Source organism: Chiloscyllium plagiosum, unplaced genomic scaffold (genome assembly GCF_037043375.1).
Source record: "Chiloscyllium plagiosum isolate Xiang-an unplaced genomic scaffold, Cpla_swu_hap1 HiC_scaffold_30, whole genome shotgun sequence".
NCBI lineage: Eukaryota > Metazoa > Chordata > Chondrichthyes > Orectolobiformes > Hemiscylliidae > Chiloscyllium > Chiloscyllium plagiosum.
Window position 1 is genome coordinate 50,490,491 of NW_028270168.1, and position 15,176 is coordinate 50,505,666.

The 15,176-nt window shown below is 43.1% G+C and overlaps 1 protein-coding gene across 7 annotated transcripts in view; it reads left to right on the forward strand.

Annotated features, from left to right (window-relative positions):
* adgrb2 (adhesion G protein-coupled receptor B2) overlaps positions 1 to 15,176 on the forward strand; it is an 805,995-nt gene that overhangs the window by 466,701 nt on the left and 324,118 nt on the right. For all 7 annotated transcript variants that reach the window (XM_043717943.2, XM_087976927.1, XM_087976929.1 and 4 more), the window contains 2 exons: positions 4,085 to 4,153; positions 13,810 to 13,918. In XM_043717943.2, the coding sequence (XP_043573878.1) occupies positions 4,085 to 4,153; positions 13,810 to 13,918 (178 nt within the window). The remainder of the gene's footprint in view (positions 1 to 4,084; positions 4,154 to 13,809; positions 13,919 to 15,176) is intronic.

The following is a 15,176-nucleotide window of genomic DNA, read 5'->3' on the forward strand; positions in this document are numbered from 1 at the left end:
CAAACATTTCGTCCCCTGTCTAGGTGACATCCTCAGTGCTTGGGAGCCTCCTGTGAAGCGCTTCTGTGGTGTTTCCTCTGGCATTTATAGTGGCCTGTCCCTGCCGCTTCTGGTTGTCAGTTTCAGTTGTCCGCTGTAGTGGCCGGTATATTGGGTCCAGGTCGATGTGTTTGTTGATGGAGTTTGTGGATGAGTGCCATGCTTCTAGGAATTCCCTGGCTGTTCTTTGTTTGGCTTGCCCTATAATGGTAGTGTTGTCCCAGTCGAATTCATGTTGCTTGTCGTCTGCGTGTGTGGCTACTAAGGATAGTTGGTCGTGGCGTTTCGTGGCTAGTTGATGTTCATGGATGCGGATCGTTAGCACACAAACCAACAGCCACCCTCAGACAACAACTCACCAGAACGAAGGACCCGATACCCAGCATGAGCAAAACTAATGTAGTGTACAAAATCCCATGCAAGGACTGCACAAAACACTAGATAGGACAAACAGGAAGACAGCTAACGATCCGCATCCATGAACATCAACTAGCCACGAAACGACACGACCAGCTATCCTTAGTAGCCACACATGCAGACGACAAGCGACATGAATTCGACTGGGACAACATTACCATTATAGGGCAAGCCAAACAAAGAACAGCCAGGGAATTCCTAGAAGCATGGCACTCATCCACTAACTCCATCAACAAACACATCGACCTGGACCCAATATACTGGCCACTACAGCGGACAGCTGAAACTGACAACCGGAACGGCAGGGACAGGCCACTGTAAATGCCGGAGGAAACACCACAGAAGCGCTTCACAGGAGACTCCCAAGCACTGAGGATGTCACCTAGACAGGGGACGAAACGTTTGCAACAAAAATTTCCAGCTCGGCGAACAGAACCACAACATTGTACTAGCCTCCAAGACTTCCTCTGGCAGCTCATTCCATACCCGTAACACCCTCAGCATGAAAAAGTTGCCCCTTAGGTCTCTTTTATATCTCTCCGCTCTCATCCAAAACCTGTGCCCTCTAGTTCTGAACTCCCGACCCCAGGGAAAAGACTTTGTCTATTTGTCCTATCCATGCCCCTCATGATTTTATAAACCTCTATAAGGTCACCCCTCAGCCTCGAACGCATCAGGGAAAACAGCCCCAGTCTGTTCAGCCTCTCCCTATAGCTCAAATCCTCCAACCCTGGCAACATCCTTGTAAATCGCTTCTGAACCCTTTCAAGTTTCACAACATCTTTCCGATAGGAAAGAGACCAGAATTGCACACAATATTCCAACAGCGGCCTAACCAATGTCCTGTACAGCCGCAACATGACCTCCCAACTCCTGTACCCAATACTCTGACCAATAAAGGAAAGCATACCAAAAGCCTTCTTCACTATCCTATTTACCTGCGACTCTACTTTCAAGGAGCTATGACCTGCACTCCAAGGTCTCTTTGTTCAGCAACACTCCCTAGGACCTTACCATGAAGTGTGTAAGTCCTGCGAAGATTTGTTTTCCCAAAATGCAGCACTTCGCATTTATCTGAATTAAACTCATCAGCCACTTATCATCTAATCAAGATCCTGATGTAATCAGAGGTAACCTTCTTCGCTGTCCACTAAACTCATCAGCAAACTTACTAGCTATACCTCTTATGCTCACATCCAAATCATTTTATAAATGACGAAAAGTAGTAGATCCAAAAACACTGACTCCTGTGGCTTTCACTTACTGCCCTATAGAGCATCATTGTGATTATCCTCTCCTCTCAAAGGTGGACATTCCTCTGAACCCTCTGCCTCAGCCACTACCTCCTACACACTCCTCGATGTTCCATTTGACATCTTGTGTCTTTAATCTAAAGGAGAAAGTGAGGACTGCAGATGCTGGAGATCAGAGTCGAGAATGTGGTGTGGAAAAGCACAGCAGGTCAGGCAGCATCCGGGGAGCAGGAGAATTGATGTTTCAGACATAAGCCCTTTTCCAGCACCACATTCTCGACTCTCAAATCTAAAGCCTAGCTATTCTAGTGTTACGATCCTTCTCAGACGAATTTTCTTCCTCCTTTTGTCCAAGGGAGTGACCGCACTGTTGAGACCTGAGGGAGTAGCAAGGTATTTTAGTTTAGAAATTCTTAGAGATCTTCAGTATTTCTCATTCATATTTCTGAATGGACCACTCATGTCAGCAGAATAGATTTTCTTCATGCTGAGTGCCATGCATCCACCATCCAATGAAAAATGCCACTTTCCCAAACTTTACTATTCCTCCACATCCATCATCAATACATTAAAGGCTATGCTATTCCAGAAGATGGCTCCTCCACTGTCCTGTGCACCTGAAAGAGTGAATTTGCCATCACCCTCAAGTTCCCTTGTTGGCAAACTGAAACGTTCCATTCCTCCATCCTCCAGTGTCGTTATGGAATGTAATACTGGAATTCTGGCTCTGTCCTCAGGCATTTTTCCCATTTCTTTAGAATGAAAAAGAGAGCAAAGGTAATGAAATGATATAGAGGTGGAAATTTCTCCTCTTGGTTTGGAACAGCGTCTCCTCTTTGGCAACCTCACATATTAACAAGGTTGCTACATGAGCTACTTGGATGTATTTCCTTCAAGACAGATGAGTAACAAGTTCACTGCAGAAACCAGATACTTTTATGTTTCATGTTTTGTTGCAAGGAAGGACATTGAGTAAATGAAAGTCTTACTCAACTTACCTAAATATGGCAGGTCCCTGAAACACTTGTGGCATTGAATCCAGGTTTATGTGTGCTCTCTAAGTTGCTAACCATCATTATGTTCTCCAACTACATCCTCCTGGTTATAATGGGGACACATTCTAATCAGACAGGAAGTGGGCATCTGTTATTGTATTTACTGTATCCACCAGGATCTCCAGATGTCGCTCAGTAAACCAAGTGAATATCCAAGGTATCCTGGCTGCTGTCTTTTTCAGTCTTTTTAGATCCCAGGCCACATTTAGGTTTTGCATTGCATTGATTCACACAGAAAACAGGCAGGGCTGATGAGCAGATACAATAAATTGATATAAAGCCTCACCATTGGGCGAAAAAACACTTTGGCAGTTCAAAGAGAAGCAAGTTTGGGGATTGTGAAGACGGAATCATAGAATTTCTACAATGTGGAAGCAGGCCATTCAGCCTATCAGATTCACACCAACCCTCCAAAGAGCAGCCCACCTAGACGAACTTCCCCTATGCCTATAACCCTGCATTTCTCATGGTCAACCCAACTAGCCTGTACATCCCTGAACAATTTAGCATGGCCAATCCACCTAAATTGCATATCTTTGGACTGTGGGTGGAAACCAGAGCACCTGGAGGAAACCCACGCAGTCATGGGAAAAATGTGCAAACTCCACACAGACAATTGCCCAAGGCTAGAATTGAACTGGGGTCCCCAGCACAGAGGCAGCAGTGCTAACCACTCAGTCACCATGCTGCCCAAAGCAAGCGAGGACTCTGTATATTTACAAACCTTACAATGGCATTTTCTAGTCAGTCAGTATCTCCTGCTATGGCTCATCTGTCAAGGTCTCATAGTACTGATCTTCCCTTGATTCACTAGGAGTCTCACTTTTGTATGTGAAACAGGCTCCTGTCTGCCTGTAATGGGATCCTTGGCTGATTGGAAGATCAACAAATGTAGAATGGCATTTGAAAAGGTAATAATGAGAAAATAACTTTTAGCCAGTTAGCCAAATCAGTTTCATCTTTACTTCTCCAAAACACTATTCTTGCTGGGCAAATTTCAGGTGTTGGGTGTGTTAAAACTGACACCAATATTTAATTATTCAGTCCATTCTTGCATCTTCATTCACAGTTTATGAAATTAGTTGAGCTGCACATTGAATGTAACACCACGTGGCTCACAACCAGCTATCACCCTGGATATTAGACATTAAATAGTGAAAAACCTTTTAGGTTTCAAAGAAATTATAGTTCTTCTTTACTTTGGATCATATTCTAAAACCTGAATTCTTGAACACCAAATGATAAAATAAGTAATTTATGAAATCGGATGGGAAGAAAAAAAGGAATTACATCATCTTTACTTTTTTTTTGTTTACCCAGAAGTTCTTTCAGATTGTCAGCTACATGCTTGAAGCAGAGAACAGGGCAAAATGGGATGATGCACTTCAGGTAAGTGACTCCCTTCTATGCAACAGTAAGTGCTTGAGGTTTGTTCATAACCTCCTGCTGACTACAATCAACTTGCTATTGTTTACAGTGAAATGGAGGTCAAACATTGTCAAGATCAGCTCAACAATACTGGAAACCTCTATATCAAATGATAAGTTTATATCATGTTGTATCTGTGAACTGTACAAGTTTTTGCTGAAATATCTATTAGAACCCTCCAACAACTTACCGACAACCAATGACCGTTTCTTTGAATCCTCAACATCAACTTCCTTGTATGTAAGATCAGACTCTCTCCTGTTGGCTTCTTAGGTGTTTCCATTGGGTAGTGGGGTCCATGAGTTAAAAAGATCTGAGGCCACATTCTGACACTGTCTGGTGATTGAAATCAAGGTTTTCTAGCCTCCTTTATAATATTAGGCATGTGTGATTCTGCTCTCCATTTCCTTCAGCTTTGTTTTTTGATGATAGGGTAGGTCTGACCAAAATGAATCTGACACGCTCTGACTTGAGTTGGATTTGTGCTGTTAACTTCATTATCATTATTCTGCAAACAATGGAGATGCTGAAAATCAAGTTTACTATAGTTCCTAAGTCTCTTTCCACTTCCGCAGCTATTATCACACTAATTATGAAAAATCTATGTTGATTTTGTTTTGCTACAGCTTCATTAAATGTGAGCCAATTCTCAACGTATTAATATGAAAACTTGTCAAATTTCATTTGAAAATTGAGATACTCAATGTTGTAAAAAGATGGAACTTGAAATTATATAGCCCCTTCAAGTTTTCATGCTATCACAAAAAACTTCAGCCAATGAAATATTTAGATGTGCAGTTGTTGTTCTGAGAAATTAAATTGGATAAATGTAGGCCAGGAAACCATGTCTGTTCTTGTTCAAATAAGCCATTGGGATCCTTTACATCCATCCAAGGGAGCAGATAGGATTTCACTCCAACGTAACAACTAAAACAGCATCTTAAGTATTTCCCAATTCCTTAATTTTGCACTTAAGCATTGTGTGCTGGGTTATGAGCTGAAGTCTGGAAGTGAACATTGATTGCAATGGCCTTATACTTTGAAATGAGAGTACAACCACTGAGATTAGAAAATTCTTGAATGGTATGTGGAGCATCACTGGCAAGACCAGCATTTATTGCTCATCCTTAGATACCCTTGAACCAACTGGCTCTTTAGCACGTTTCATAGGGCAATTATGAGTGAGCCAGATAGCTATGTTCTGGAGTCACATGTAGATCAGACCAGCTAAGAATGGCAGATTTCCTCCTCCAAAAAGACATTACTGAGCCACACCTCCCCCCTCAGTTATCAGTGGTTGTATTAGGGTAGCCTTTAATCCATATTTTATTGAAGTCAAATTTCACCATTTGCTGCTATGGTGGAATTCAAATCCATGTACCCAGAACATAGAACATAGAAGAATACAGCGCAGTACAGGCCCTTCGGTCCTCGATGTTGCGCCGATCCAAGCCCACCTAATCTACACTAGCCCACTATCCTCCATATGCCTATCCAATGCCCGCTTAAATGCCCATAATGAGGGAGAGTCCACCACTGCTACTGGCAGGGCATTCCATGAACTCACGACTTGCTGAGTAAAGAACCTACCCCTAACATCTGTCCTATACCTACCACCCCTTAATTTAAAGCTATGCCCCCATTAGCATTGATCTCTGGATTACTAGTCCAGTGACAATATAACTACACCACCACCTCATTATTATATTAAAGTTAACTCAGGTTGTCAATACCTCAAATAAAAAAATGAATAAGAACGGTTAGATAGAATCCTCCTTTCATAAAATACTATTGCAAGTTGGTTTGATTGTGCTCTGAGTAAGAAGAATGGAAATTCAGTCTCCATGCTGTAGTATGTGGGGTTAATAGCTATATGCTGAAAAATGTGTTGCTGGAAAAGTGCAGCAGGTCAGGCAGCATCCAAGGAGCAGGAGAATTGACGTTTTGGGCATAAGCCCTTCTTCAGGAATGAGGAAGGTGTGCCAAGCAGGCTAAGATAAAAGGTAGGGAGGAGGGACTTGGGGTGGGGCGTTGGGAATGCGATAGGTGGAAAGAGGTTAAGGTGAGGGTGATAGGCCGGAGAGGGGGTGGGGGCGGAGAGGTCGGGAAGAAGATTGCAGGTCAAGAAGGCGGTGCTGAGTCTGAGGGCTGGGACTGAGAAAAGGTGGGGGGAGGGGAAATGAGTAAGCTGGAGAATTCTGCATTCATCCCTTGTGGTTGGAGGGTTCCGAGGCGGAAGATGAGGCGCTCTTCCTCCAGGCGTTGTGTTGCCATAGTCTGATGATGGAGGAGGCCAAGGACCTGCATGTCCTTGGCAGAGTGGGAGGGGGAGTTGAAGTGTTCAGCCACGGGGTGGTTGGGTTGGTTGGTGTGGGTGTCCCAGAGGTGTTCTCTGAAGCGTTCTGCAAGTAGGCGGCCTGTCTCCCCAATGTAGAGGAGGCCACATCAGGTGCAGCGGATGCAGTAAATGATGTGTGTGAGGTGCAGGTGAATTTGTGGTGGATATGGAAGGATCCCTTGGGGCCTTGGAGGGAAGTGAGGGGTGAGGTGTGGGCGCAAGTTTTGCATTTCTTGCAGTTGCAGGTGAAGATGCCGGGTGTGGAGGTTGGGTTGGTGGGGGGGGGGGGGTGTGGACCTGACGAGGGAGTCACGGAGGGAGTGGTCTTTCCAGAACGCTGATAGGGGAGGGGAGGGAAATATATCCTTGGTGGTGGGGTGTGTTTGGAGGTTGTGGAAATGACGAAGGATGATACGATGTATCTGGAGGTTGGTGGGGTGGTAGGTGAGGACCAGTGGGGTTCTGTCCTGGTGGCGATTGGAGGGGCAGGGTTCAAGGGTGGAGGAGCGGGAAGTGGAGGAGATGCGGTGGAGAGCATCGTCAACCATGTCTGAGGGGAAATTGCGGTCTTTGAAGAAGGAGGCCATCTGGGTTGTTCGGTATTGGAATTGGTCCTCCTGGGAGCAGATGTGGCAGAGGCGAAGGAATTGGGAACACCTCTGGGACACCCGCACCAACCAACCCAACCGCCCCGTGGCTGAACACTTCAACTCCCCCTCCCACTCCGCCAAGGACATGCAGGTCCTTGACCTCTATCGCCAGACCATTGCAACATGGCGTCTGGAGGAAGAGCGCCTCATCTTCCACCTAGGAACCCTCCAACCACAAGGGATGAATGCAGATTTCTCCAGCTTCCTCATTTCCCCTCCCCCCACCTTATCTCAGTCCCAACCCTCGGACTCAGCACCGCCTTCTTGACCTGCAATCTTTTTCCCGACCTCTCCGCCCCCACCCCCTCTCCGGCCTATCACCCTCACCTTAACCTCCTTCCACCTATTGCATTTCCAACGCCCCTCTCCCAAGTCCCTCCTCCCTACATTTTATCTTAGCCTGCTTGGCACACCTTCCTCATTCCTGAAGAAGGGCTTATGCCTGAAACGTCGATTCTCCTGCTCCTTGGATGCTGCCTGACCTGCTGCACTTTTCCAGCAACACATTTTTCAGCTCTGATCTCCAGCAACTGCAGTCCTCACTTTCTCCTAGTTAATAGCTATATGTTAATAACTAGTCAAATAACTCCATAGAGGGCAGTATCCCGTTACCAATAACCTATTATTTACACGTGCACAGTACTTGGACTCTGACCAGCTAGCTTAGAGCCTGTGCCTAGAATGAGGAGAATCCCTGAGACTTCCATTTTTTATCATTTTTTAAGCAGAACGAAAAGCCAGAAAACAAGCAATCACAATAAACAATAAAGAAAAAGAAAAATTTAAAATAAACTCCTCCTCAGTAGGAAGATGCCAACAGCAGTGAATAAGACACACTGACTATGTGGTTGCAGGCTGTTCAGAGGTCAGCCTCCTCTCCTCCTTAACACAGAAATGTAAAGAGTCCTTCATTCACTGATCCAGTTCCCGCAGAGCCAGCTCTCAGTGAACAGGATGTCTGAGCTTCCTGTTTATTTTTTTCCTTTTTTTATCTCTTTTTCCCCGCATGACCGCCTAACTGCAGTAGTGCTTATTTTCCCCAGCACCCATGTTGTGTGTGTGCAGGTGTGAGACACAGTGAGAGACACAAGGTGCACGAATCTTTATTCAATTTCCACCACCAGGAAGATAGGAAAACACCCGAGTGGCCAGTGACAAGCACTGCCCTTCACAAAAGGCAATACTGTGTGATCAAACATTGAAGGGGAGGGCAGGGATTAAATCAAAATAGAGTTGGAGGGGGGAAAAAGACTCCTGTTAATTTTTTTTATTTTTTTCTCTTTTCTAACCCCCACACTACCACCTAAGTGCGGTAGTGCTTATTTTTTTCCCCAGCACCCATGGTGTGTGTGTGCAGGTGTGAGACACAGTGAAAGACACAAAGTGCACGAATCTTTATTCAAATTCCACCACCAGGAAGATAGGAAGATATTCCATGATTATTTTTTTTTTCCTCGAATCTTTATTCAAATTCCACCACCAGGAAGATAGGAAAACACCCTGGTGGCTAGTGACAAACACTGCCCTTCACATCAAAGGACAGTGCTGTGTGATCAAAACAGTGAGGGGGAGACTCCTGTTAATATCTGTCAGCCAGGACTCCCTGATTGGCTTAAGTTGACAGTCCCAATGAGATCCATCTGGACAACCTCGATTCAATCACTATAGCTAAAGTGCGTTATCAGTGACAGAGATTATGTCAGATCACATGAGCCTGTTGTAAGATGGTCCTACTGAAATCCAGCTTAAACTTGCATTGGTATAAAGTGTGAACAGTGAATAAATGTTCATCATTTTGGACTAGTATGAAGTCCAGTTACTGTGGAAAAGGACAAAGAAGATATAGAATGTGGGGAAATAGATGGTGGCATCTTGAAAAATGTCCAAATTGCAGAGGAGAAAATGCTGGATGTCTTGAAACACATAAAAGTGGATAAATCCCCAGGACCTGATCAGGTGTACCCCAGAACTCTGTGGGAAGCTAGAGAAGTAATTGCTGGGCCCCTTGCTGAGATACTTGTAACATTGATGGTCACAGGTGAGATACTGGAAGACTAGAGGTTGGCTAATGTGGCGCCATTGTTTAAGAAGGGTGGTAAGGAGAAGCCAGTGAGCCTGACGCCGATGGTGGGCAAGTTGTGGGAGGGACTCCTCATGTATTTGGAAAGGCAGGGACTGATTAGGGATAGTCAACATGGCTTTGTGCATGGGAAATCATTTCTCACAAACTTGATTGTGTTTTTTGAAGAAGTAACAAGGAGGATTGATGAGGGCAGAGTGGTGGACTTAATCTATATGGATTTCAGTCAGGCGTTCGACAAGGTTCCCCATGGGAGACTGGTTTGCAAAGTTAGATCTCATGGAATATAGGGAGAACTAGCCATTTGGATACAGAACTGGCTCAAAGGGTGGTGGTAGAGGGTTGTTTTTCAGACTGGAGGCCTGTGCCCAGTGGAGTGCCACAAGGATCGGTGCTGGGTCCACTACTTTTCGTCATTTATATTAATGATTTGGATGTGATCATGAGACGTATAGTCAGTAAGTTTGCAGATGATATCAAAATTGGAGGTGTAGTGGACAGCGAAGAAGGTTACCTCAGATTACAATTGGATCTTGATCAGATGGGCCAATGGGCTGAGAAGTGGCAGATGGAGTTTAATTTAGATAAATGCAATGTGCTGCATTTTGGGAAAGCAAATCTTAGCAGGACTTGTACACTATAGAGAGAGGTTGAATAGACATGGACAAGTTGGACCGAAGCATCTGTTTCCATGCTGTACATCTCTATGACTCTCTGACTCTATCTGTCTAAGGCTCCCAAAACTGCTTATGATATTTATAAATGTGCCATGTATTTGAGCCCATACTCAAGTCTTTACACTTCACTGCAATACTGAAGCAGTATTGCCAGAGATACTAAGGAATGTTTTAGCTAACAAAACTAAGTTGTGGTCAGTTAAAGTCATCAAATCCTTTAGCACGGAGACAGGCCCTTTGGCCCAAACATGTCTGTGCTGACCAAAATTTCCATCCATTCTAACCCCATTTCCCTGCATTTGACCCATATCCGTCTCAACCTTTCCTATCCATGTGTCTGTCCAAATACCTTTTAAATTATGTTATTGTTAGCGTGGAGACTGAATTCCCATTCTTTGACTCAGAGCAGAATCAAACCGACTCACAATATTACTTTATGAGAGGAGGATTCCATCTAACTGTAGCTATTAATTTGTTATTTGAGGTAATGGCAAATTTAGTGGAAAGGCAACCTGTGCAGAGAATGTGGAGGATCTGCAGACAGATTTTGATAGGTGAAGTGAGTGGTCAAGGGTCTGATAAATGGAGTACAATGTTGGTAAATGTGAGGTTATCCATTTTGGAAGTAAAAATAGTAGGTCAGCGTATTATTTAAATGGTGAAAGATTGCAGCATGCTGTTGTGCAGAGGGACTTAAGACTGCTTGTACATGAATCGCTGAAAGTTGAGTTGCAGGTGCAATAGGTAATCAGGAAGGCAAATTGAGTATTGACTTCCAATACTAAAGGGATTGAATTTAAGAGCAGGGACTTTCTGTTGCAATTGTACAAGGTGTTGGTGAGGCTGCGTGCAGTTCTGATCTCCTTACATAAGGAAGGATATACGGACTTTGGAGGCAGTGCAGAAGAGGTTCACCAGGTTGATTGTGGAGTTGAGGGGGTTACCTTATGAGGAGAGGTTGAGCCACCAGGGACTGTACTCACTGGAATTTAGAGGAATGTGAAGGGATCTTACAGAAACATATAAAATTATGAAATGGATGGATAAGGTACAGGCAGGCAAGTTGTTTTTGCTGGTGGGTGAGACCAGAACGAGAGGACATGGCCTCAAGAATAGGGAGAGTAGATTTAGGACAAAGAGGAGGAGGAGGAACTGTGTTTCCCAGAGAGTAGTGAATCTATGGAATTCTCTGCCCAAGAAAGCAGTAGATGCATCTTCATTAAATATATTCAAGACACTGTTGGATGGGTTTTTGCATGGTGGAGGAATTAAGGGTTATGGGGATAATGCAGGTAGGAGGAGCTGCAACAATGGATAGATCAGACATGATCTTAAAGAATGGCAGTGCAAGATCGACAGGCCAAATGGCCTACTCCTGCTTCTATTACTATGAAATGTGTCCACCTTAACTACTTCTGCTGGCAGCTCATCACATGTGCGTACCACCGTCTGTGTTAAAAATTTGTCCCTCAGGTTCCCTTTTATTCTTTCCCCTCTAACCTTAAACTGATACCCTATAGTCCTCTGTTCTCCAACTCTGGGAAAAAGACTGAGTGCATTCACCCTATCCAGGCCTCATATGATCTTATACACTTCTAAAGATCCATGCTCAGTCTCCCATGCTCCAAAGTAAAATGTCCTAGCTTGTCCGACATCTCCCTATAAATCAGACCATTGAATCCTGGCAACATGCTTGTAAATTTCTTCTGCACTCTTTCCAAGTTAATAACATCCTTTGTATAGCAAATTGACCAAAACTGAACACAGTACTCCAAGTGAGGCCTTACTAATGTCCTGTACATCTGCAACATAACTTCCCAATTTCTATACTCAATGCCCTGACTGACAAAGTTAAAAATCACACAACACCAGGTTATAGTCCAACATGTTTATTTGGAAGTACAATCTTTTGGAGCGCTGCTGGTGTCCACCCCAGTCCAACAGCAGCATCTCCACATCATGGCTGATTGATGAAGGCCAATATGCAAAATCAGCCTTCACTACCCTGCCCTCCTGTGACTTCATTTTCAGAGAACTGTGTGCCTGAACTCCAAGGTCCCTCCGTTCCACTATATTCCTTTGGGCCCTACCATTCGCCATGAAGCACCTACCTTGATTTGACTTTCCAAAATGCAAGACCTCATACTTATCTATATTAAACTTCTTTTGCCATTTCTCAGCCCACTTCCCCAGCTGATCAAGGTCCTGCTGCAATTTCTGGTAACCTTCCTCACTGTCCATAATACCGCCTATTTTAGTGTCATCTGCAAACATACTAATCATGCCTTGTACATTCTCATCCAAATCATTGATATAGATAACAAACAGCAATGGACCCAGCACCAACCCCTGAGGCACTCCACTAGTCACAGTTGGGTAGTAAAATTAAATAAAGTTGATTTGAGTAATTAAAGTTAATTTTTAGTGAAGTACAGCTGCACCCAATTCCAGGTGACATTAAATTTATTTCAACTTATTCTTGAATTAAACAGTCCCAGAATAGGATAGGATCTATAATCTATATACCATTTGATTTCAGGAGGAGGCCATTCAGCCCATCGTGTCTGCAGTGGCACTCTGAACCAACTCGTACCTTTTCCACACAAATCTATACAATGTTTCTATTTAAATAATTATTCAATATTCTCACAAATAACTCAATTAAATCTGTTTCCACTACATTTCCAAGCAATGAATTCCATACCTGAGCCACTCACTGTAGGAAGAGCAAAAGTTTTTTTCTAACCCCACATTTCCTTCTTTTGCAACACTTTAAAACTACCCTCTGTTTTGTGATGCTCTTATGAGCAAGAAAAATTTCTCCCTATCTACTCAGTCCAGATGTCTCATGATTTTGAAAACTCGTATCAAATCCCTCCTCAGCCTTCTCCTCTCCAAGGAAAGCAGTCCTCCTTCTCCATTCTGTTCTCAAAACTAACATTTTACCTCTCAAAAACACTGTATTAAACCTCTTCTATATTCCTTCCAGTGCATTCTCATATTTCCTAGAGTGTGGCATCCTTAAATGTACAAAATATTTAGCTGTAGTCTAACCAGTGTCATTTTTGAGTTCAGAATTCTATGCCCCTAATAATGAAGTCTAGAATAGTGTATGTTTTTAACAAATCTCTGTACCTGTCCTAAGTTATAATAACTTAGGTACATATACACCAAGATCTTTCTGCTTCTGTGCATCCTTTAGCACAGTATTCTTTATTTTGTACATTCTCTTCACATTCTTTGTACCAAAATGTATCACTTCACACTTCTCCGTATTTACCTGTTTCCCACTCCACCAACTTGTCACTGTCCTTTTGACATTCTAAACTGGACGTGTAGATGAAGATATTGAGGAAGATCATGGGCGTAGACTGCTGAAGCCATGGCCGCTAATAATGGGATATAGGAAATCTAGGTTATCAAGAAGTCAGAATTAGAGGATTACAGAGTTCTGTGAGGTCCGTAGGCCTGGAAGAGTTTACAGAGATAAGGAGAGGGAAGATTATGGAGTGATTTGAACGTAAGGTGAGAAATTTAAATTTTAGTATTTATGAAATCAGTAGCTTCGGCATAAAACTTCTGAATTACCATGGAGTTGTATCCAATTCCAGAATGGGAAGCAACACTTACCTAAATTTTATGTTCTTCATGAAATACATAATGCACTAACAGTAATTAATTTACTTAAATATTTGACCTAAATTTTGCATTTCAAATCAAGTTCTAGTCCAGGATTACAAGTGCTTACACTTCCAAACTCCATGAATAATTAATTATGCTAGATTGACTGTTGTAATTGAAATAATAAGATTTTCTCAGGGATTAATCATGGTATTACTGTTAATACGGTCATGTTGATTCATTTCACAAAGGTTGCACCTGGATCGATCTACTTGATGCGGGTAGTTGAAGATTTTATCCACATTGTGGGTCATGGGTTAAAGGTGTTTCAGAGTGCCCTTATTGTGACAGATAACCTTGGTAAGTTCAGAAAATACAAGTGATTTGTTTGTTCTGAGGTATTGAAATTAATTGGAAAATCAATGTAACTTTTGGGCTAATGTGATTTTCTAGGGAAAATGGGTATTCTCCAATAACTCTTGGCTGAAGTTGTGACACTCCCACATACTGATCAATTTACAAACCAGTAATTGTCTTGGAATGAGATTGGACGAATCCACATTCTAATCAGTTCACCCACTAATACTGATCTTGAATTGAGATTGCACTGAAGTTATGTCAACATTATTCCATGTCCAAACCAGCACCACTTCAGCTCTCTGTCTTTCCCCTTTCCCACACAATTAAAGTTACAATTTCAAGTGACAGCCATGAGCAAGCAAAACCCATTTCATTAAGTGATTGGGGCAGCATTTCACTAATGACGCGTGCAGTCAACTGATAATGCGAAAGATTAAGGTAGGCTATAAAAGAGACCTCTGGTTAAACACGGAGACGATACATCATGGAGCTGAATTTTCCGTTCCCATCGCCTATGTCGTGTCAACTTTTCTCACATGATTACCTGCTCTTCAGCTTATTAATTAATTATACAATCAACTTCTACAGCATCATATCATGCAATCATATGACAAGCCAGGTGGAAGTGCTTGCTACTGCCGGGACTTTGTTGTGTTCATGGTCTCTGATGCTATACTTAAACAGCAGCTCTGCAATACTTAAGATGCTGCAAACCAGGAACGCACCATCACACTCTGCTGTTCCACACTGTAATTGAGAAAATGGTTCAAAAAGAGTTGCTGGCATCCTGTTTCCTGACAAGTACTTGGAGTTCCTGGTGGAAGAGGAGTGATCTTTCGTCCAGACTGGCAAAGGAGGCCATGCCATCAGAGCCTGGATGAAAATAGATACCTGGGTCAGGGCTGTCTCCAAGGTGAAAATATTCTGCAATCCCGTAAGAAGGTTAATTACCTCTGCACTCTGCAAGGGTTCATGCTGCAGTTTGCCACTCCATTTTCACAGCACCACTGCACTCACTCCATCTCAGCCACTGATTAACTAGCTTCAAACACTTCTCAGTTGTATCAAACCTGCTAAATAAATCTTAAAGGAACAAAACCAGATGAAGCACCAGCATTGATCTAAACATAGGAAACATCAAAGGCAAATTAAGCCCTGTTGATGCTGAAGTGTCTTCCTTGCCAACATCCAGGTGATCATGCCAAAATTGGGAGGGCTGTCTCATAGATTAATCAAGTAACAACCTGACATAGTGAGA